The following is a 24,756-nucleotide window of genomic DNA, read 5'->3' on the forward strand; positions in this document are numbered from 1 at the left end:
ACAAATAAAAGAAATGGTCACTAATTGTAGGGACATATCCAGAAATGTCTATCAAAGGAGATGTAAGTGCTTTCTTAGGGTAGTGTAAAGGCAAATCTAACAGCTAGAAGATCATAAACAGGCTTCTCGTAGTTCGAAGAGAAATGCAATTCATAATATTGGGTTCACATTTGATATGAAATTTGTAAAACTTTGTTCAATCTTCAGTTTTCATTAACATTTAATTTTTAAAAAACCTTTTTGCACTTTTTAGCTCAATTACTACCAGCTGAGTTCGAACATAAATGGAAAATAGAGATCTTAATATTTCTGATGCTCTCCTACTTGCACATGTGTATCTAGTTTTTCCATATCCCGCTCACTTTTAGGTTTCTCCTATTTCCCCTTCCTGTTAGTGTTTTGCTTCAGAATTCCCTGTTCTTGGAAAAAACCTAGTCAAAACACAACCAGCTCAAATTTCCTTTGCAGCCAACCATTCATTCATACCCGACAGTGCTGGAGCTCCATCCCCTTGCAGGACATATGACTCACTGGCGTGTATTCATGGTTAGCCAGTGAAGCCAACCCAAGCATAATGGTGCTAAATCTCGCACAAGTTTTAAAAAGTCATTTAAAAGTTAGGTATATAAATAAAACAAGAGGGGCGCTGTTCATGGTAGTTGAATTTTCTCAAACTTTTCACATAAAACGTCGAACCCATCCCTTTGGTTGAACCATTCAAATTTATATTTATGTTTTTGTTATAAATCAATATTAATAATATGAAGATGTCAGTACAATTTAGTAGTATGTAGCATAATTTTGGAGTTTAAATGACACCGTGGATGTCCAGAAGGGGCAAGGGGAAAAATGAAATGTGAAAAGTGGCCTTGTACCGGGGGTGTTAAGTGACTTTTTGAGCCACCCTGTAGTTGCATCAACTTTAAAAATTGCAAATTTACTTGTTCAGAAACAAAATATACAAGCAGTGTTGCACACTTACCAAGTTTTGTCTTTGAGGTACATGAATGCTAGTGTTCAAGTGTGAAAGAAGCCATTGAGCCCGAACATTTCTTGATATTCTGTAGTCTTTTTTCATCAACAGATACACGTAAGCTGCTTCCAATGTCATGACCTCCTGAAAGACAAGACATGACATATTTAATTTCCTATACTAACAAATTGTAACACATTTATACACACCTGAAATTCTAAATTACCCCTACAGCACAAGATTATATGAATACATTGGATGCAAGATATTAAACAAGTACATGCACTTGTTAATGGTAGCACTGCAACAAAATGTGATTTCCAACTGGAAGTACATATTATTTTATAATTTCTTACAAATTGTGCACATATTTATTAACGTTAATTTGCTTCCTTTACTTGCATAATTTGTATTTCTAAGATAATCTCATTTATAAGTTAAGGGAATTCCCATGGGATTTTACTTTCCAATTTAAATATGTATGCCCAAAATTCTTGGAAAGAAGGAAAAAATATAGTAGTCAAATCATGCATACAGCCATTTAACCAACAATTTCAGATTTTCTTCAAATTTTCTGCATTTCTTCCTCATGTGGTCCTTACAAAATATGTACATTTTTAATATTCTTGGACACTTGGTTTAGAAGATGTGTAAAGTTTGCCAAAACAATTATCCAACATAAAATTGAAACCACGCACTTTCTTTATTTCATTGCTACTATAGAACACTTTATACTGTATACTAATGTAAATTCATCTCATTTGCCTTAGATGTAGCTTCTGTATATTTTTTTACCACACAGGGCATCAAGTCATTATTTGTATTAATATTGTTCTAAATGAAATGTTGTATGGCTTAATTGTAACCCTATTGAGATAATAAATAATAATAATCATCATTTCAAGACCTCATTACTGCTCACCCAATGCTTCGAATATGTTGGAAACTTCAACTTGCCTTAAGAAATAAGTGAACTTGCTTGCAAACATACAATTCTATGAAATTTTGAACCCCAAAAATTCTCTCTATAGAAAAAGACAAAATTTTCAGAAATTTAAGTGTTGGTTTCAAACTAGTTATTCACCATAAGCTCCACTTTTAAAATTGGTGAAAATTGCTACCTACAATGATAGCTTAATACTGGGTGTACACAACGTGTGTGACACATTTCAGTGTTGAATAATATAGCCTAGATGTAGATACATGCAAAGTATTGGTATTAATTCACAGAAAAATTCTAAAAGTTTCTTCCTTTTTTCCAGATCACAAGGGAGTCCATAGGCGAAAGGGAAATTTCACCATAATTGAAGAAAATGGCGACTCCACAAGAGAAAGCTCAAACTGTGTGCTGATTTCTGGAAACAAAATCGGTGACACAAATGCAGAGAAACTTCAGAACACATTACCAGAAAGATCCTCCTTCTAGAAATAGTATCATTCACTGGAAAAACAGGTTTTCTTTCTTTCAAAACAGGGAGTGTCTTTGATAAGAAGCTTGCTTACATGTTTCAGGAAGAGTGAATAGCCTCAATGCGCATATTTGGGGATCCAGGAACCTGCATATCTATCATGAATTGGAAAGTGAATGTGTGGTGTGGTTTTATGCATAATTGCATCATTGGCCCTTTCTTTTTCGCGGAACCAACAGTCACAACAGTTAATTAGTTACACACATTGGAAAATTTTGTATTCCCACAAATCGAATGGAGGACCACCTCACTGGTGTATCATTGTTCATTGTGCTTGGAACGAATGCTATCTGGGAAGTTGGATTGGATGTGGTGGTCCGATTCCTTGGACCCCCAAGGTCACCCAACATAACCTCATTGGATTTCTTTTCTCTGGGGATATGTGAGACATCATTTATAAGACAAAAGTAATGAACATTGATGAACTGAAAGCCAGAATTAAACAATGCAATAGCCACAGTGGATGTTGGTATGTTGACATGAACATGAGAAGAAATCAATTAACACCTTGACATTCCCTATGCGACAAAACAAGAACAAGTAGAAGTGTACCGATACACGGCAATTTTTTTTTTATTTTATCTACCTATCATTGCCACCAGTTTATTTGTATCTTCATTAGTTTCTGATTTATTAATAATTAAAATATGTCAGACACTTTGTGTACACCCTGTATATGTATATTAACAAGGACTAGAGTTGGAAGCGATCAGAAAAAAAAACACCTTTTTTGGACAAAAAAAGTTTCTTTCTGTGCTTCCCCCCCCCCCCCCAAGTGACATTACTTGACTGCATTTTTCTTGTTCCACAGCTTTCAATTATCTCTACTTTAAAAACACTCATATCTAAATTGAAAATACAGCTTTCAACATGGAATTCATATCTAGACAAAAGCAGTAGTTGCAAAACTGCCAGCTTTTTTGAATGTTTTTTTCCCCTAACTTCATATTTCAGTATGCTTATTAAATGTGAAACAGAAAGTAAAATTCGTGTGGGTATTAATATGTCTGACAAATTTACAATTCATGATGGGTTAAAACAAGGAGATGCATTATCTCCATTACCATTGCTCTTTAATTTTGCCTTAGAATATGCTGTTAGGAAGGTAAGAGAAACTAAAGAAGGACTAAAATTAAATGGTGTGACTCAGTTGTTAGCATATGCAGATGATGTAGACTTACTGGGGGATGATGTGAATACAATTAAGAATAATGCTAAAATATTTTTCAAAACTGCTAAAGAGATAGGTTTGGAAGTTAACAAAGAGAAAACTAAATATATGCTTACAGGCCGAAACCAAGTGTTAGGTAATAATCAAAATCTAATTATTGATAACAACTCGTTTGAACCAGTTTCCAAATTCAAATACTTAGGAGTAATATTAACAAATGAAAATTATATTAAAGAGGAAATAAAAAGTAGGCTTAATTCAGGAAATGCATGTTACTTCTCTCTTCATAAACTTTTGTCTTCTCATTTAATATCTAAGAAACTAAAAGTTAAAATATACAAAACAGTAATTTTGCCTGTACTATTATATGGGTGTGAAACTTGGTCTCTTACATTGAAAGAGGAACATAAATTGAGAGTATTTGAAAATAAGATCCTTAGGAAAATCTTTGGACCTAAAAGGGATGAGGAGACAGGTGAGTGGAGAAGGTTACATAATTTAGAACTACATAATTTGTATTCATGTCCAGATATTATTAGAATAATTAAATCAAGAAGACTTAGGTGGGCAGGCCATGTGGCACGAATGGGAGAGGAAAGAGGAGTTTACAGGATTCTTGTTGGGAAACCTGATGGTAAGAGACCTGTAGGAAGGCCAAGACGAAGATGGAGGGACAACGTTGAGATGGACCTAAAGGAAATCGGTAGGGATGGGAAAGAGTATATAGATCTTGCTCAAGATAGGGAAACATGGAAGGCCTGTGTTGCTGCAGCCATGAACCTTCGGGTTTAAGAAGGCTAGAGTGTTAGTTAGTTAGTTAGTTATTAAATGTATATATATGTACCATATAAACACTCACATACCTAGAGTCGTTTTATGTACATTTTGTAAATAGAAACTAATAGTATGATATAATTTGCATTGTTTGAATTTGACATATGAAGATGCACATAAAGCAAAAAACTTTTACCCCTTTCTAATGTTTTAAACTTAATACATTAATATGAACCCTTGAAATTAAATATTAATAAATAAATTACGGCGAATGGTGCATGTCTAAGGTTACTGACAAATATAAAATCAGGTTTAAAAATAGTTGGCAGCCACTGGTGTGTACTAGGCCACAGCCCGGCAGTTGAGAAACACTGTCCTAGTGCATGGTGGCACTAAAACTGAGGCAGAAACTGAAATAGATTGTCCACAAATGGCAAAAAAAAAAGTCCATTAAAAGAATCTGGGTTTCTCTAAGTAAAATTTTGTTTGTTTAAGTTAACTTTATGCTTAGATATGTTGATTGGAATTGGACTTACCACTATACCTCCATTGGGGATTGAACCTAGAACCCCTCGATTACAAGGTGACATCATTATTTTAGGCCATCAAGGAGGCTCATTCTTTTATATTATTCAATAAAAATCCTGCTATTTTCCAACAAAATTATTCAGAATTATAAGTTACTTTGAGATCTACAAGGGTCGTTCAAGGTTGACCGGGATTTTCGTACGTAAAAAAAAATCGATGAATAGCTGGATCATGATGAAACGTGCAGGTGACGTAATGTATTCCTTCGCGAGTAACTAGCGCCCGGCATGACGTATTTCACACATGCGTAGCAGTTGCAGCGAACATGGCGGCAAGCAGTGTGTCTGTGGCTGTGGAGCAGCGGTGTGTAATCAAATTTCTCATGAAGGAGAAAGTGAAACCAGCTGAGATTTTCAGACGATTGCAAGCACAGTATGGTGAACAAACGATGTTGCGGACAAGAGTGTATGAATGGTGTGAGCAGTTTCGCGAAGGACGGGAGCTGGTGACAAATGAAGCGCATGGACACATTCGCCCGACTGCAGTCACACCAGTGAATATCGCACGTGTTGAGCAAATGATTCTTGAGAACTGGCGAGTAACAGTGCGGGATATTGCTGCCGAGGTGAATATCAGTGTCGGGAGTGTTGAGACAATCATTCACGACCACTTACGCTTCCGCAAAATCTGTGCAAGGTGGGTTCCCTGCCAGCTGACATTCGATCAGAAGTGGACATGCAGGACGGTCTGTGAACAGCTTCTGAATCGGTTTCGAGCAGAAGGTGATGAATTGTTGCAATCCATCATCACGTGTGATGAAACATGGTTGCACAATTCAACCCCAGAGACCAAAAGACGCAGCATGGAGTGGCGGCATAAAGGTTCCCCGCCCCCCAAGTAAAGCAAAATGCAGCCGTCCGCTGGAAAGATCATGGCAAGTGTCTTCTGGGACATGAAGGGTGTTATCCATGTGGATTTTCTGGACAAAGGGAGCACGATTAATGCCCAGTATTACTCCACATTGTTGAGTGGTGCTGTATGAAAGTTCATTCGCAAGAAAAGACCTGGGATGTTGTCTGGAAATGTCATTCTTCTCCATGACAATGCCCGCCCTCACACGGCCAATGTGACAACAACAACTCTGGCCGACATGTGCTGGGAAGTTCTGCCCCATCCCCCCTACAGTCCGGATTCAGCCCCCAGTGATTATCATTTGTTTGCACCCCTTAAAGACCATCTGGGAGGGAAGAAATTCACGACAGACGAAGCACTGCGGAGCGATGTCCTCCAGTGGCTATGACAACAACCAAGTTCTTTCTATGCCAAAGGAATTCGGGAGCTGCCAGAACGATGGCAACGGTGCCTCGGCGCGCACGGAGAATACTTTGAAAAACTGACATAGTTTGGTGTTTCTTCTGCTACCTATTTCCTCTGCAGAAATAAAAGTCCCGGTCAACCTTGAACGACCCTTGTATATCTCCCTTGTAGTAGCATGCTGATCTTAAGTATTTTAATGGTGTATATACCCATTATGAATAGTAAAGTTTTTAATTGTCCTGTAAATTATAAAAGTTTAGTAGTAACATTTGCATCATTTATTTAAATCAATGGCAGAAACATGTGAAAGTTTGTTTTAAGTCATAGTATGTTGCTTTTTAACATACTGTAACTTGGATAATGATCGGAAATATATATATTTTTAGTTCTGCATGAGTCTAGAGGTATGTAATTAATTTCATTGTTACTATTTGATGGGGGATGGCAATGTCCGAAAAATTGTGATTTTAATTTTGCGATTTATATTCATTGGTTTTGAAAACATCGCTTCTTTCTCAATTTTGGTGTTTCAAAACACACTTTGGCAATAGAAGTATAACCTTCCGACATTCCTGGTGCATGGGTGTGGGTGTCGGGAAAGGGAAAGGGGGGGGGGGTTGCAGGGAAAGAAAGTCAAAAGCCTCCAGCTGCCAACAAAGGGTTGGAAAACAGCCGGCTATCTTTGCTGTTTCACAAAACTGCACTGTAGGATTACAAAGGAAGTATTGTTGAATGATTTGCCTTGTTTCTGTTGGTCATGCTATTGCGTCACGTGTTTACTTACGTAAGTTGCCACTGTGGGTATGACAGACTAACAAAGCGAGTTGGACAAATTGAAATTATTCGAGTTTGAACTTTAGTTCAGTGTGTGGCATGTGACCAGCGGCGAGCTGTGGCATTGAGGGTTTTTTTGTCCTCCAACAAGAGTAAAGGGCATATAAGATGGCAAGAAGACTCGGTTTGTCACCCAGTGAAATTGACAATGAGTTATTATAGGTACGGATTTGGAAGGGGGAGACGAAGACGTTGCCGACCTGATGACTTTGGGTAGTGACTCCAGTGACAACAAGGGGACTCGGAGTGAATCTTCGGATGATGAAAGCGACTCTGCTCCTGATGACTTGACCTGGCAAAAACCAACTGAATGGCATCAACAGTTTACTCGCCTACCATTTACAGGTAACCACAGTGTGTGCCCCCATGAATGCAAATTCATCTCCCATTGACTTCTTCCGGCTAGTGTTCACAGACATACTTTTCCATCTACTGGTTGTGGAATCCCAAAGATACTACGACCAGCATGTTGCGAAACATGGGACAACAAGACAATTAACTTCTTTTATGATCCACAACTTCTTCGCCTTCTTTTCTGTTCTTCTGGTAATGGGACATCACAGAGTAGACAGCATCAAAGACTATTGGGCACATGACAGACTGTTTTCAATCCCCTGGTTCAAACAGGCTATCTGCAAAGACTGATTTTTACATATCCTCAGGTTTCTTCATTTCGAGGACGATTCCCAGCACCGAGACCCACATGCACAAGACTACAATAGGTTGTGGACAATCAGACATTTATTTGATGGAATCAATGGCCAATACAGCAGGCATACGCTCCTACCGAATGTATATCTGTTGATGAGGTCATGGTTCTATTCAAAGGAAGGGTGATCTTCAAACAGCATATCCCGAAGAAGCACAAGCAGTTTGGAATAAAGATATTCCAAATCAGTGATGAATCGGGATATACTTACATGACAATATACCTGGGGAAAAACAGAGACCTAGCCACACAGACAAGGACAGCGACACATCAGCTAGTCCTTAACTTGACACAGAAGGTGAGAAACGTTGGCCATAAATTGTTTACGGACAACTATTTCTAATAACATGCATTGTATGATGAAGTAGCAACTCTTGGAATCCAGTGCTGTGGTACTGTGAATCCAAGTCAACAAGGTATGCTCCCTCTCTTCACACGAAAGCACCTATGTCTCTCAAAAGGAGATATTTGTGCTTTTGTATGTGGAGGTTTGACAGTGACCTGCTGGAAGGACAAACGAGAAGTTTACATTCTGACAAACATGCACCCACCACCAGTAGATGGAAATTTCAAAGTGACACTGGCAACGCTATCAAGCCTGCCATTGTTGTCGACTATAACAATTCCATGGGGTATGTTGACATATCAGACCAAATGATGTGTTTGTACTCCCAGCACAGACGGACTCGGAAATGGACGACCAAACTTTTTATGCGTTTACTTGACAAGACAGTTCTGAATGAGTACCTAATATATCGACTCTACCTCACGAACATGACACACTGGGACTTCAGATTGCAGCTTATAAGCCTCCTCTTGGAGAAGAGGAAGAGGGGCACCTCTGACGGGCCCTCTCAAGATACCCCAGGTCCCTTAACACCACCCAGATGGGCCCTCCACATGCCTATGGAGGCAAAGGTGCAGGTTTTGTGCAGAGGGGGGCAAAAAAAAAAAAATTCCAGCACCCGGAATGCAATGTTCCTCTTGCACCTTATGCTTTGGTCAGTACCATGGCTGGTAGGAGGTGCATGGCAGCCATGTGGGGTCAAGGTAAGATAACAAATTATTTTTTGTAGCTTTGAATTTTTTTTGCTCTATATCGAAAAATATTATTTTTCTCTGAAAGTATTTCAAAGAAATGCGTACATTTTTCCACATCAATGGCAAACATACCAGGCATTATGCAGGAACCTTTTGAAGATTCACGTCCTGGCGTAGCCTGCGTGAGGGCCCGATGAATTTCAAATTTTGTGTAAAAAAATAGTAACATTCCCTTTTTTCTTCTTCTTCATCTAACTGATTACAGAATTTTTCTTTCCATCAGGATTATAGCCCAAAGTATACTGAACAAAACGAGGTATCATTTGTACCTCTAACATTGTTAGTTCCAGAAATATAAAATTTCATTTAGAAGCATGCAGAATTTCAAATTTCCTGCTCAAAACACACTCGGCGTTAGTGCATTGATTTTTTTTTTCTCCAGAAGTATTAGCAATAAGCAAGGTTGGCATTTTGCCCAGGTTTTTTCAAAAAACCCAACCCAGGTGAGCATTTTTGGGTTTTTCAGATAAAACCTGATTAAACCCGGGCAAAACTGGGTTTTATTGGTTTTTTCATGTTATGTTTATAAATATATATATTTTAAAAATAAAATACATTTTTCCCTGATATATTGGAACATTGAATTTGTTCCAATCGAATAGTTCATTGAATGAAAAACTATTTAATATTTTCTGTCAACATAGTAAAGAATTGAGAATGAAGGTCTCACACCTTGAAATGATTAAACTAAAATCATACATAACCCATGCCGCAATAGACCATTGGGGGCCCAGGCATACCTACAGACTGCTGGCCACACTCCCGCCTGATCCTACTCTGAGGTGGGAGATCATCCAACCAATTATGGGGTGACGTGTGGTCAGCACGACAAACCCCCAGTCCTCGTTGTAGGTTTTCATGACCAGGTTACGCTACTCGTTCATAGCTCCCCAATTTAAACATGATGGTGAGAGTTCACCAGTCTCATACACAGGACAAAATCTCAGGACAAAAGCTGTTACATTTCCCCAAGGAGACTCAATCCCGCAAGCATCCCATAGCCGGAGCCCAAAGTATGACCGCAGAGCCACAGTGCAGGACAAATGATTAAATTATTTAAAATACTATGTTGTGAAAAATTTGGCCAACAGTTTGATTCTACTCTTGCTGGATGGCGTAACAGTTAATAGATATGTGATCAGTTCCCAGGGTTGCGCATTGCAATACTATACTAATACTTGATAGCTGTTGTGGTTTAGTCACCCTGCGTGGCAGAGTGATTAGCACAGCACGCTGCAATGCCAGGGGTCCTGAGTTCGAATCCTGATTCAGACGTGGATATTTGTGGTTGTCCCAATGATAATACAGAGAAAATAGAGAGAAAAAGGGGATACTACTGCTTAGCGGTATTACTTTTATTACATAAAAAAAGGAGTCAGGCTGGCTGACTGCCATGCAGAAGACCCAGGCTCGAATCTTGGGGTGGGTGATCTAAGATCGGAATTTTTTAAGTCTTGTCCCTGCATAAAGCAGATGTGGAACTCACCCAACCTCAAATCAATGGGTCCTGGGGGGTAAAGGCACATCACCTCCAAAATGGCCAAGATCAAGAATATGTCAGGCCTCTCAGATGGTGGTGCAGTGGCAGTCGTCGCCTTGTAATCAAGGTGTCCCGGGTTTGATATCCGGTGGACGCACAAGTGGTTCGGATCACATTTTAAACTGTAGGCCCATTCCCGATTAGCCTTTCTGTGCATAAAGTGGACTTAAAACACCAACTCAATCAGTCAATCAATCAAGAATATGTCAGGCCCTACCCACATATCCTCTGAATGTGCTTTCATAGCACGGTGCTATATCAGGTTGGCCACTCTAAGACCATGATAAAATTCAAGTATAATTCCCAGTTTCCAAGGTGAACTTTCCAAAAAATGAAGGTCACCAGAAGATGTTTTCTCTCTTTCTCACCTCTCACCACCCACACACATACACACACAATTATATTAACAATATAAAGTGTCTGTGTGATTTCAAAGACAAACTTCTGATTTTCCATTTCATCACATTTGAAATGAGCCCAAAAACGAGGTCTAGAGCTTAACATGTTTCAGAATAGTCTTTTTAAAAAATAAACACAAATTCTAAAAAAAATAAAGAAATTGAATGTATTTATGTAAACTTTCAATTAAAAATAGGAAATCCCTGTGCGCTGTGGAATTTTTCATGCAACAACATACATTATATATATATATATATATATATGGAAGATGAATTTTGTACCACCCAGATGAAAAATGTTTCTGCCAAACTGAATGCACCCAGGGTTGGCATTTTGCCCAGGTTTTTTGAAAAAACACAACACGGGTGGGTTTTTCAGATAAAACCCAGGCAAAACTGGGTTTTATTGGGTTTTTTACATGTTAAGTTTATAAATATATATTTTTTTTAAAAATAAAATACATTTTTCCCTGATAGTAATATATTGGAACATTCAATTTGTATTATTTTAGTTCTCTGAATCATAAACTATTTAATATTTTATGTTAACATAGTTAAGAATTGACAATCAAGGTGTCTCACCTTTGAAATGATTAAACTAAAAACATACATAACCCATGCCGCATTGACCATTGAGGGACCAGGCCTACCTACAGACTGCCGGCTGCACTCCCACCTGATCCTACTCTGAGGTAGGAGATCAACCAACCAGTTACAGGGTGACGTGTGGTCAGCATGACGAACCCCCAGTCGTCGGTCATAGGTTTTCATGACTGGGTTACACTACTTATTCGTAGCTCCACAATTTAATCATGATGTTGAGTATTCACCAGTCTCATGCACAGGTCCGTAACTAGAATTGATCTTAAAGGGATGGGGGGGGGGTCAGTTATCAGGGAGACGCTTTGTAAACGAAGTCCATTTTTTTCAAAGTTTAACATTGTTAAATGAAGGTAAATTATTTGTGCGTGTGGGGGGAGGGGTAATTAATTTACATAAAATTTAGGAATATCATAAATACCACATTTTTCTATATCTCTTAAAACATTTCCTGAAGTGTTAATTGACTGCTACTGAAATCATCCCTTACTACACACTCCATACTACTTTTGATGATACAGCTATTTATATAACACAAGAAAAAATGCACAAGAGTGCCTACCATACATTCCACTACCAGCCAAAAAAAAAAAATCTTCGTTCCCAAAACTTGGGAGCTGTTGATCTTTGAGGGGCCCAGATGTGGAACGAATGTGGATGATGACGTCAAAGTTACAGATTTCTATGGGAGGCCATAACAGGGGCAGTGAAGGTACAGATAAAGAAACTCCCCTATGAAAGAACTTTCTAAAATCTAGAGAAGAATCTTCTAATTACTTGCTACTACTGCTTGCTACTTTTTCACTCTTCACTGCAAACAAATTATGCACAATTAGTTTTAATTAATGTCAGGGGGACTGACAGCAGAAGCACGGTGGGGCTAACCCCCCCCCCCTGCCTGGCTATGAGCCTGCTCATATACAGGCCGAAATCGAGAAGAGCTGTTACATTTTCCCCAAGAGACTCGAACCTGCATGCATCCCATAGCTGGAGCCCAAAGCATGATGCCTTAAACTGCACAGCCACAGTGCAAGACAAATTATTAAATTATCTAAAATACCATGTTCTGGAATATTTGACCAATAGTTTGATTCTCCTCTTCGTGGATGGCGTAACAGTTAATAGATCTGTGATCAGTTCCTAGGGTTGCACATTGCAATACTATACTAATACTTGATAGATGTTTGTATTATTTCTGTTAAAAGTCAATTTCTAGCATGATTGAACAAAAATATTGTGAAAAAAAACACTGAGACTTGTACCACATTAATTATTTTGAGTACTAGCTTGAATAAGCCTTTATTTTACAAGTTTTCTGAAACTGTTGACAATTCTAGAACCTCACAATTACTTAAAGCAATAATGTACAACATTTTCTGAAAAACCCACATTTTGAGTGTTTTCTTTTTCTGAAAAAAAACCTGCATGGGGGGAAAACTGGGCTGGGCACACCTGGGCCAACCCTGACCTATGAACTATCCAAGTTCACAAGTTCAGCCCCCCACCCCAAAAAAAAATCCTGCATACGCTAGTGACCACAAGGCCGGTAAGATGAAAACTGAAGCTTTACTTTAACAAGAGATTTAGACTTGCTTTAATTATTAATGCATGTACAAATTAATGATTCAGACATCTTCCTGGATGGGGAATGGCCACATTACTTTATTTAACATTTTTACAAAACTTCACGCATACAAGAATGTAATTCTTAAGAAACAGAATGAACAAATCTTAACCACAACTCAATACAATTTCAGATTTCCAAATATTCAAATTCACTATACTGTAAAAAAATAGCAAAAATTCTTGACCACAAGCATAATCTCTTGACTTGTTCTTGACTGGTAGACACCCTGGTAATGCATTTATATGTAATTCGGTGTTATACATACTAATTTTCATAAAATACAGTTGATTTGTATGTAACCAAGCTACAATGCCACAGAAGTGGCAGTCTTCAGTTGCTACTGTCAGCCATGGGCAACAGAAAGAGGAAACATTACACGCTTGACTAGAAAGTAAAACTTTATACAAGAAGTGGATGCTAATCCACATAAAACTAAACTGAAATAGTTGCAGATTTAGGCATCGCTTATACCACACTTTGCACAGTCATTAGTAGAGTTGGAAGTGGTCGGAAAAAAACTGGCTTTTTAGAAAAAAACCGAAGTCTCTTTCCATGGCTTTTTTTGTTGGGCTTTTTTCATAAAAGTGCCTCAAATCAATGAAAATACAGGAGTTGGCAGTATTTTTCCTGTTCTATGGTTTTGGTATATCTCCCTACTGTAAAATAGACACTCATTTCTAAATATAAAATACAATTTATAATATAGAATTTGTAGCTACAAACAGTGTTTTCAAAAAGGCTGGCTTTTTTGAATAGGCGGTTCTTTCTGAGTGATATCTTCATATTTTGGTAAGCTTATTAAATATATCTATGTAGTATAAACATATTCACATAACTAGAATAGTTTTGTGTGTGTTTTTAATAGAACCTAATAGTATGATATGATTTTCAATGTTTGAATTTATTATATGATCACTTACATGAAGCAAAAAAGAAAATACTGCTCTACCTTTTGAAAATCTAGTATCAAATCTTTTTACATTAAAATTGTATTCAGTAAAATATATTTTTCATTCTGGCTTTCCAGTACATCATGTATTATTTGGTTAAATGCAAGTCATGATGTATTTTGGTTGCTTGTTGCCTTTGTGTGACCACAGCCCAGTAAATTTATTTCTTACAAGTTGATGCCCTGATCCCAACCATTTCACTCATTTCTGATGATTAAAGTTTACATGGATGCACCCTTAATTAATATTAATATATCAACTATGGCATAATCATAGTTCAATTATGTCTAGACTTGCTGTCAAATATAAAATTAGGTTAAAATTAGTCATCAACCCCTGGATGCAACCGACCCTTTGCAGCCTGGTGGTTGAAAAACACTGGCACTAAATCTGAAGCAGAAGTAAATATGACTGGCCGGAAATGGCAAAAGAAAAAATCTATTTAAGAAATGTGGACTGGACCTAGTTTGAAATGAGATCTGAAGCACTCTCTACCTCCACTGAGGTTTGAACCTCGGACCCCTTCTTATTACAAGGCAACAGGAAGGTACTTTATTCCACTCCAGAGGCCTATTCATGATTATAAAAGGAACCTTCTATCAAAAAGCCAGCCCATTTCCAACAAAAGTACTTGCAATTTTACTCTGTGATTTACAGGCTAAATAAAATCTTAATCTCTGATGAAGTAGCTAACAATCTTGTTAAGTATAGAGAACATTCAGACCGAAGCAAAACATGACATTGGGGGTGTCACATAGAAGTGACAAGTAATATGAGCCCCTTCAGTCTGTAAGCAAGCATCCACCACGCCAGCACAAACAAGACTGAGGCGACATGATATGTGACATTGAAAGAGCTTTCAGATTGAAGTCGCATATGACAAGTGACACAGGTCTCCTTCAGTATAAACATTGTCGCCTTGTAATCAATGGGTCCCGGGTTCAATTCCTGGTGAGGCACATGATGGTTCGGGTCCCACTTTCTTTAAACTGTAGGTCCAGTTTAGATTAGCCTTACTTTGCATAAAGTGGACTTAAAGCACAAACTCAATCATTCAATCCTTCAGGATAAAGCAAAACATTTACCGTGCATGCAACAACAAGACCGAAGCAGCACAATGCATGCCAGATTGAGAAAACAGTATAGTCCGAGCAACATGATTCATTGATTGATTTGCCTTATTTTATTTCACTTTTTGTGCCACTTTTTTTTCCAAGATGGGGATGAGTGATGACGATGAAATTGATGAATGGACACTCACAAACATACTTGCCCAGGCAGCCGGCTCGGTAGCTCAGTGGTTAGAGCAATGGCACGGTATGCCAGACACACAGGTTTGAGTCCTGGTTGAGCCTGCATCTTTCGCTGAAACTTTCTACGTAGTACATCTCCTGTGTGTGCCTAATCTACAGTAATATTCAAGTTTCTACCTAACAATTTATATTTGTAAAATTGGTTTTGGTTTAGTATCACAAGATAATATAAACGTTTTATATTACACAACTAATCAAACAAATAAAAAGTTCCTCATTATTTAAAAAAAAATGAAACCCACTTTGACCTAAGTTCCTTTTGTTTTATTGCAATTTCATCTTGCTACAAATGCACTTTTTACATAGTTTGATTTTGATTTATGTCTGTTAACACATACTGCAGTATTTTAGCAATTACTTAAGATTTTGTTCAATATATGCTTTCGTGGTTAGGTTAGGCAAGTCAGGTTTTGTTCTCTTACCATTAAAATAAAGTCACTAAATGAAATGAATTCTACTAAGGTTCCGATTTACTTCTACATTCAGTCCCACTAGTCTACGATACTTACTGCTGCTTGTCAATGGAGAATACCTTGTCCATGGGAAGCACGCATGCTTCTGTAAGATTTTTTTTTTCTCAACATAAATCACTTTTTTTTCAGATCCAAACAATGTTCATTACTTTAAGGAAGGTTCAAATTTCATGTGACAATGATTTCCAAACTTCTACGATAATTAGTCTTTCTGCTAGGAGAATTTGAAAAAAAATATCATAAAACAATCTGAACCATTACCCCTACTTTTTTCATATTTTCCCAAGACCCAGAAGAAAATATGGTACGAATTTACAATACCTGAAGTATCTCCAATTGATTTCAAATTCAGCATACTCACTAATTTTGGCCTCGTAATCACGAATCTGCAGTTAAAAATTGGTGGTCACATCTAGAAATTGCAAAATAACCTTGTCAATTACCGCTATGATTATCCATACACTACCATGGAAGCCATGAAGACATCTTCCTATCCACACAACAGTCTTGCTCAAGTGTTGTGCAAGAAGTGAGACCCTTTGCATGGAGCATTGATTTGCATGTGAGAAAATGGCGTCTTGCGTAAAGGTGGAAAACATGTTTGCCCCAGGAACCATTCATGGTAAGGTTAGGTTAGGCAAGCATAGTTAAAATTAAAGGTAATCATAAACATAGTTTTGAAACGCTAATCATTGCAAAGAATAGTTGTTATCTTCATATCTCAAGGGCGTTTACTCCGTTCACGAACCCACTTTTTCAGACTTATTTTGCAATTTCTAGATGTGACCGCCAAAATTTTAACTGCAGATTCGTGATTACGAGGCCAAAATTAGTGAGTATGCTGAATTTGAAAGCAATTGAAGATACTTCCGGTATTGTAAATTCGCTCCAAAAATATATTCTTTTCTAAATAATTGAACTGAAATTGGTAAATGTCTGTTATATCGGAGACACATTAACAGTAATAATTTGATAATACATCCTTTCATAAACCAAGAAATAGTAATAAAAAATTGGTTTCAGAGCGCGGAAAACAAATAATGGTAAATGTATGTTATATCGGAGTCCCTTTCTTCCATTGTGGAACATACAATATGGCGTGCACAGCTGTGGATCATCGCACGTCGTGCTTGTGTTTTGTCGATTTGGAGTGGGTATGCAGTGTTTCCAAACTTCTTAACCGAAAAATACCTACTTTCATGTTCATTATGTCAAATACCTACTTTCGTGTTCATTATGTCATCACAAACTATTGACAGAGAGCCCCAAAAACCATTGACGGATAGCCCCAAAAACCATTCACGACAGCCCCATGAACCATTGACGGATAGCCCCAAAAATCATTTATGATAGCCCCACGAACCATTGACGGATAGCCCCAAAAACCATTCACGATAGCCCCACGAACCATTGACGGATAGCCCCCAAAACCATTCATGATAGCCCCACAGACCATTTCCAGCAAGGTTAGGTTAGGTAAGCATAGTTAAAAAAAAAACTCTTAAAAAAAGGCACGTTTGGAAACACTGGCGAGACCGCATGACTTTCGACGCTTGCGCCATCTGCATAATGGAAACAACGGCATAATGTTGTCGCTTTTCACATTTCTGTAAAAATGAAGAAATGTGTCTCGTTATAACAGACATTTACCCTGAAATTTATTAAAATATATATTTATAAAATGATAAGAATATAAACTAGCAACACCAAACATAAAAATTACATAATAAGATTTTTAAAAAGATAAAACTGAGTCGTAAAATTTACGAGGGTTTCGTGATTATGTTTCTAACACAAGGTTTTGTATTCTAGGGTTAAACTAGGACCTTGAAGAGTTTCTTAGCTTCAAGTGAGGTTACATATATGAAACAGAAATCAAATTACAAGGGAAGTGAAAAACTGTACTTTGCAGAATATCTCCCATCTTACTCTCCACCACATCCCTATGTCATTTTTAAATGCTTTACAGCATTCTCACAAAAAACAGAGGACAGTCAAACAGTGTCCAACTGTTCTACTAAGAATGAAGGGTACTACTTTACTATACCGGAGACACCTATCAATGATTTATTTCGCAATTTTTTACATTGGAAACGTACTATTCTGCATTGCGGAACATTTCTTTAGGTGAAATAATGACTTTCTAACGAAAATAATGTCTATTTTTACATTAACGAGTACTTACTGTTGTTCCTTATTTCCCACAAACCATCCACGGGTAGCCCCAAAAACCATTGACGTTAGCCCAAAAATTCACGATAGCCGCACGAACCATCACAGGGACGAGGTATGCCTACTAGGTTAGGATAGGCCTGTTAGGTTAGGTTCCATTAGCACTCCTTTCGTTCAATTAAGCATATACGGACAATACGAGAACGTATTGTGCTCTCGTACTTTCTCCTGTAAATTTGAAGAAATCCATCTCCGGTATAGTAAAGTGTTACCGAATGAAGTACTCATAAAGGATGCATGCATGCATTTATGTAAGTAACACAATCAAAACAACAAAAAAGGGCAAGTCTACAAATGGCACTAGATGTTAATGGTCGTTCGTTAACATCTGGCCTAATACAGTTGTCGGTAGTAGCACGCTACTGTAGCTAGCTACAAAATTTGTAGCGGTAGCTGTAGCAGCACTACATTTTTTAAATTGTAGTTGTAGTGGTAGCAAAGCTACAAAATTCCTGTAGTTGTAGCGAAAATTTCGCTACAGCTACATTTTTTCTCAGCATTTTGGGGTAATTTTTTAATGTGGCAACGGCGTCAAAAATAAATGACAATATTGCTTACTTTTGCAAGAGACTCAAAAAGACAAAGTCCATTACATGCAAATACAGATAATCTAGATTATAAATATCTTTATATCGCAGATTATAAATAGCTGCGTAATTTATTTCATTAGTATCTGAATAATTCTAATATCCAGATAACTAACTGGCCTATATGAATATATTCAGACTAATAGCCATTTATTTTAGCTGCATCGCTATTTTGGGGAGAATCATGCCGCATTTGCTACACAGCCAGGAAAAAATGCCCCGTTTGTGCCACCCCTGGAACAAATCCTGTGGATATCGATGGCATAACAGACAGCAAAATATCGATAATTACTGTGTAAAACACAACTTACAGTGCAAAAACGGGCGATCCCTTTTCTACTAATCTGACAAAGCAATAGTGCCAGCAATCAATGGTTCAGTACGTTAACAGCATTGATCATTGTCAGTGTATAGGATCACACTGGCAAGAAATTATTGTTACAAGAACGATAGTGTTTCTGGAATTACAATTATTTTGGTCATGATGTTTGTTCGCAAATTTTAAAATAACAATATGTTTAGAACACTCGGATATACACATCAGTTTACTCAATATATTTTATCATATTGTAAAAAAAACATACAAGTTATTGACTTTCCTGCAGAAATGACATTTTTTTGTTAAAATACACAGTTTTCAAATTTATGTATTTTTCCTACTTTTGCGTCCCTTTCCTGTAACTTTTTCTAATCATGGCAATGAGGATGCATTGTTTATTTAGTTATTTTCTTATCTAAGGCCGTTTTCTGCCACTTTTGGCTAATTGTGAGAATGGGGAAGAATGATGAGTGGGGAATGGAGGAGCAGGATATCCCATCTTCCCAACTAGGAGTCTTTCCTAGTGTTTGTTTTGAGTCCACTTAATGCACAAATCAGCTGATCGTGACTGATACGAACCACCATGTGCCCTCCGCCAGGTATCGAACCTGGGGCAATTTGAATACAAGGTGACAATTACAATTTCCACTGTGTCTTCAGGGAAGCATTTTCAACAGAAAGACTTACGTAAAGCATTGTTCCACCTGTTTCTCATTTATACCATTAGAAGCATCCCCCAGCTATCCTTAAGGTTCGAGCAAACATCCGCCATCCCCCAAATAACATTCTGTTTAAGTTAAGAAGATTAAATTGCTACATATCACATTTTTATCTTATTCCCATTTTGTGCAACACGTTCTAGTTAATTTCAATACATGTGATATTCTTCCAATTAATTTTAAAAAGAAGGCTGTCACATAAATATTTTTCAAATGACAATCAGAACATCACGGATACGTGTAAGACCTAGTTTTTTTGAATTGATATGCCACTTACAAAGCTACTTTATTCTCAAACACTTTATTAAAATTATGTAACTGAAGTAACACTGCTATAAAAATTATAGAATGAAGGGAATCATAGTAATAAATAACAATCTATTTTTCAGTACGTATAACTATCATACTAGGGCTTTTTTTGAATAGCCATATAGTTGTTTAAGTTTTTAATACAGAAGTAGCGCAAAAGTAGCGAGTAGCGAACAGGAGTAGCGTAGCGAACTACTTTTTGGTAAATGTAGTTGTAGCTGTAGCGAAGCTACATTTTGGAAGAGTAGCTGTAGCTGTAGCGAAGCTACTTATAAAATGTAGTGTTCTGATCACTGGCCTAATATTAACACAAGTTTAGACCCTTTTCTTCGTGCGTGTCTAATGGACATACAGTATGTAACATTGTTATTCGTACACATAGAATTTCCGAGGAAAAAATGTCATATCTACTAGTAAATATAATCATTTTCATATGTACCTGGAAATTAATGTTAATGAAGGTTTCACCAACAAATGTCAATAAAAATGTATGTTCAAAGTGTATAAACAGAGCATATAATTTGTGTGAAAAGAGAAAAACACGCTGTTTCATGCAACTTTGTTATTCGTACAGACAAGAGTTTCAATCTTCCTCGCATACAGCGCCACTGCTATTCGGGCGATTTCGTGCAGTTTGCAACTCCGTAACAAGTTTGAACATGCAGGCATGCTCCCCGTCAAGCAGAATGCTGGCGTAGGTATTGTTGTAGGCCTATCGTCTATCTATCAGAGTGTTCGAAATGGGCAAGGTGAAGGAACTTAATTCCGATCTGAATAATGCAAATTTAGAAAGGTTCAACACAGAATGTGCCAAGAAAACCAAAAGAGACAAGGTTGAATAAACGTGATGAACGCTTTTTTTAAAAAAAGAGTGTGAGAAACCCCCGACTAAGTGTTCCTCAGTTACAACTGTTAGTAGAAAATGTTGCTGGCAAGATGATGTTCGATCAAACTGTCCGACGTACCTTGTGGAAGCATGGATATCGTGGCAGAATACCACGAAAGAGGCCGTACGTAAATAAGGTGAATCGCAGGAATAGACTTTCATTCGCGAAAGAGTACATCCACAAGGACCAGGAATTTTGGGATAGTGTCATATGCTCAGACGAGTCCAAGATTAATATATACGGGTCAGATGGGATAAATAGGGTCTGGAAAAAATCAAATAAAGACAATGATCACATTAACACAGTTCCAACAGTTAAACACGGTGGTGGGTCATTAATGATTTGGGGCTGTATGTCGTCCAAAGGTGTTGGTACCATCCAGTTTATTGATGGTATCATGGATGCATATGTCTATTTGGACATATTGAAGAACAATGTAAAACCGAGTGCCCAAAAAATGGACATGTCGCCTATCTACAGATTCCAACAAGACAATGACAGTAAGCATAAGGCGCGAGTTAACATGAATTGGCTTATATGGAATGTGCCCAAACTACTACAAACACCAGCTCAAAGTCCAGACTTAAATCCCATTGAGCATTTATGGGCAATTTTGAAGAGGCGAGTCCATAAAGCAGGCATCAAATCCAAACAAGAGTTGAAAACTGTTGTGCAAGCCGAGTGGAATAAAATAAGCTCTGAAACATGCCGAAAACTGGTTAATTCTATGAAGAACAGGTGTCAAGCAGTAATTAAAGCCAAAGGATACGCATCAAAGTATTAGAACTGTCAGTCAATTTGCTCTGAATATGTTTTTTCTTTTATATTATTAAGTGTACGAATAGAAAAGTTGTACAAAAAATGGCATGTTTCTCTTTCAGTTTCATTTACTTTATTATTGTCATTGGTTATACAGAATTTGGGTAAGATTTTATGTTCCTAATGATATTAGTTATTGAATTGTAAAGAAACAATTTCAAGAGAGTGTGTTTCCTTTCAGATATTAAAGCATTTTCTTTGAAAATCCGTGTGTACGAATAAGAATGTTACATACTGTATATTTATAGATGGTTGTGCTCGTAGGTATTTTCTCATCATATTCAAGAATATGCCATGAAAAAAGTAGCCTTGTACATAACACGAAAAAGCTGAACGTTCTGTTTTTGTGATCGAGTACTCGAAAGTTAACAATTCTTGGTATGCTCAGAAATCAGCTTTATGGAGATGGCAGTCTCAAGTTTGGCATATTTTGAAGTCTGCTTGATGTTTACAATAGTCGAGCAAACAGATTTATGTTTACAAGTAATAGTTCTATATACTGTTACATGGTATTACCTCTCTCTCTGTTGACATATTTTATGGAGACCTTATATGTTTGTTGCAGATATTTTACATATTTGTATCCACTTTCAAAAACACTTCATTTTCCTTTTCTCTCTTTACACATACATAACGAACTAGCACAATCATCATCTTGTCTTTCTGGCTACGCGTAGAAAAGAAACGAGATAGAGATTTGAATGCAGTGTATCCACAACCTGAAGCCATAATATCCCCTTTTCGTCCATTTTTTCCCTTCATCTTAAGCCTTCCGTACTAAATTTTACATACAACAATTTTACAAACCACGCGATAGAAAAATAAATAACCCCTACAAGTTCTCGAAACGAGATTTCCAAAGTTAAGAGGCTAACGTTGCGTGTTAACACACGATAATGTATGTTGATGCGCGTCATGTTCTCGTAGTTGGGATTGTCGTCTGCTCTTCGAGCGTTCAGTCTGTGGTTCAGACCTTTGTAAAGATTTTCGGAACGCACCCAAAAGACAATGTGTACGGCAGTTTAAGGTTTAACAATCTGTACAGATTAAAATAATAAAAGGGAAAGCTATGCTTTGTAATCACTGGCGTGCGCAGGAGAAGCTGATGGGGCTACAGCGTCTCCCAAAATTTTGAGAAAATAAATAAAATTCAAATGCCAGCAGTAGGGAATTCAGGAAAAACCAAAGTGGTAAATGCAAAGAAAGCATAAAATATGCATGCATGTTATAGCAGAGACGCAAACGCAATTTTTGTCGAGGGGGGCAAGTACCAGGATAAACGTGCAATAATAGTAAAAATAATAATAATTACATTATTATTAGTAGTAGTAGTAATAGTATCAAAGACGTTATTATCCTCGTAAATCACACAAAAAGGGGAGAAGTCTGTGCTAAAGCATTTGTGTTGGAAACAAGCACACAAACTGAAAGACAGAAAATTCATGATGAATATAATTATTTTTGTACATATGACATGTATAACTTTCATGTACAGGGCAGTGATGTGCCGTAGATTATAGACTACGTTTACATCTACATGCGTTGTCTACGCGTAATCTACACGAAGATTACATTGGCTGATAGTTTACATAGTCTACTGTAGACAATGCAATAAACAGGGATGAAGAAAATCCTGGTGCTCTTTGAAAAATAAAGTATTTTTTCTTCAAACATGTCTGTAATCTGGGTCTAAAACCAACTTAATGTTATTGAATTTTCACTAACAAAGGAAAATGAATTATCGGAAGAAAAAACAAATGACAGCCAAAGTGAAAATTGACATTATCTTTTACACTGACAAAAGGGAAGGCTAAAAATATTTTTTTGTCTTGTTACTGCGTGCATGTCTCTAAAGCAGATTTTTCCACGTGTGAAATGGTGGAAATAGAAGTAAATCGAATCTTGTCATTGTACGGTAATCGCATTTTTTTGGACGTGTCGCGACAAGTTTATTTTGCAGTTCAATTATTATAATACCTAGTGAATTGGTTGAATGTAAATCAATTCTTAAAAGCATAGGCGGAGTTCTGGAGGAGAAGAGTGAATGGCCGATTCCAGAACATTTATTTTTTATTTATTTATTTTACCCTGTTTTTATGCTAATCTCCAAAGCGAAAAATATCAACAAAAAAACAAACAAATTTTACCATTTTATAGTGAGAAAAATAATTATTTTTTTAATAAAGGCCAAAACACCTGAATTTTACCAATTTTTTTTATAGTGTGAATTTCACAATTTCTATAGTCTACAGGGTAAAATCACCAAAAAGAAAATAGATGTGTACAGCAAGTGCTGTACAGTACAGTGCAGTGAATGTGTGTGTATATACAATTGAAAATGTAGATACTGATAAAAAGTTATTACCAGTGGCAGTATATGTATAATTATTTCTTTCAAATATATATATTATGAAATCATGTACGTCTGAAAAATGTACATATCTGTAATTTTTTAAAAAGCAAAATGCTATATTTATAAAAATACATATATATGCACCTCAAAGTGTATAATGCTAATAACATATAAAATTTATAATTATTTTTTTATTGAGTATAAATTATTTTAACATTTTTTAAAAAAGAATATATAAAACCATAGATTTTTTAAAAAATAAAAATTAAATATATAAAACTAAAAATATATTTTTAATTTTTTTTTAAAAATATATAAAACTTAACTTTTTTAAAACAAATATATATATAATTATATATACAAATTATATAAAAAGGATAAAATAAATAAAATAAAATGAATAATAACCAAAAACAAGAAATTTTGTGTACAAAAATATATACCACATCAGACATAAATAACGAAGATACAGATATTCCAAATTTTCTAGCAAAATTACAGCTAAAAATTATAAATGCAATTCAAAATAAACTTGAAATAAGTTCGCTCAAGCAGGGTTGGCAAAATTTGTGTTTTTTTAAAAAAGAACAAAACAAACTGTTTTTTTGTTGGCCGAGTCTGCTGCCACGCACGTGTCAGCAGTAAGAATAAGCATCAAATTTGCTGCTGCCACGTAATTCGGCTGCTAAGAGGATGTTACAAATCTTAAGAACAGATTAAGACGAGGGAAATGCAAGTTTATGATTAGTGGGAA

At 36.7% G+C, this 24,756-nt stretch overlaps 1 protein-coding gene across 1 annotated transcript in view; it reads right to left on the reverse strand.

The window, feature by feature from the left end:
* LOC145983594 (KICSTOR complex protein SZT2-like) overlaps positions 1–22,413 on the reverse strand; it is a 605,385-nt gene extending 582,972 nt beyond the window's left edge. The window contains exons 1-2 of the mRNA XM_083116658.1: positions 22,166–22,413; positions 983–1,117 (exon numbers count right to left, since the gene is read on the reverse strand). Coding sequence (XP_082972784.1) covers positions 983–1,117; positions 22,166–22,183 — 153 coding nt within the window. The 5' untranslated portion in view covers positions 22,184–22,413. The remainder of the gene's footprint in view (positions 1–982; positions 1,118–22,165) is intronic.
* Between the last annotated feature and the right edge of the window lie 2,343 nt (positions 22,414–24,756).

This window comes from Lepisma saccharinum, chromosome 2 (assembly GCF_977018435.1).
Source record: "Lepisma saccharinum chromosome 2, izLepSacc3.1, whole genome shotgun sequence".
Classification (NCBI taxonomy): Eukaryota; Metazoa; Arthropoda; class Insecta; order Zygentoma; family Lepismatidae; genus Lepisma; species Lepisma saccharinum.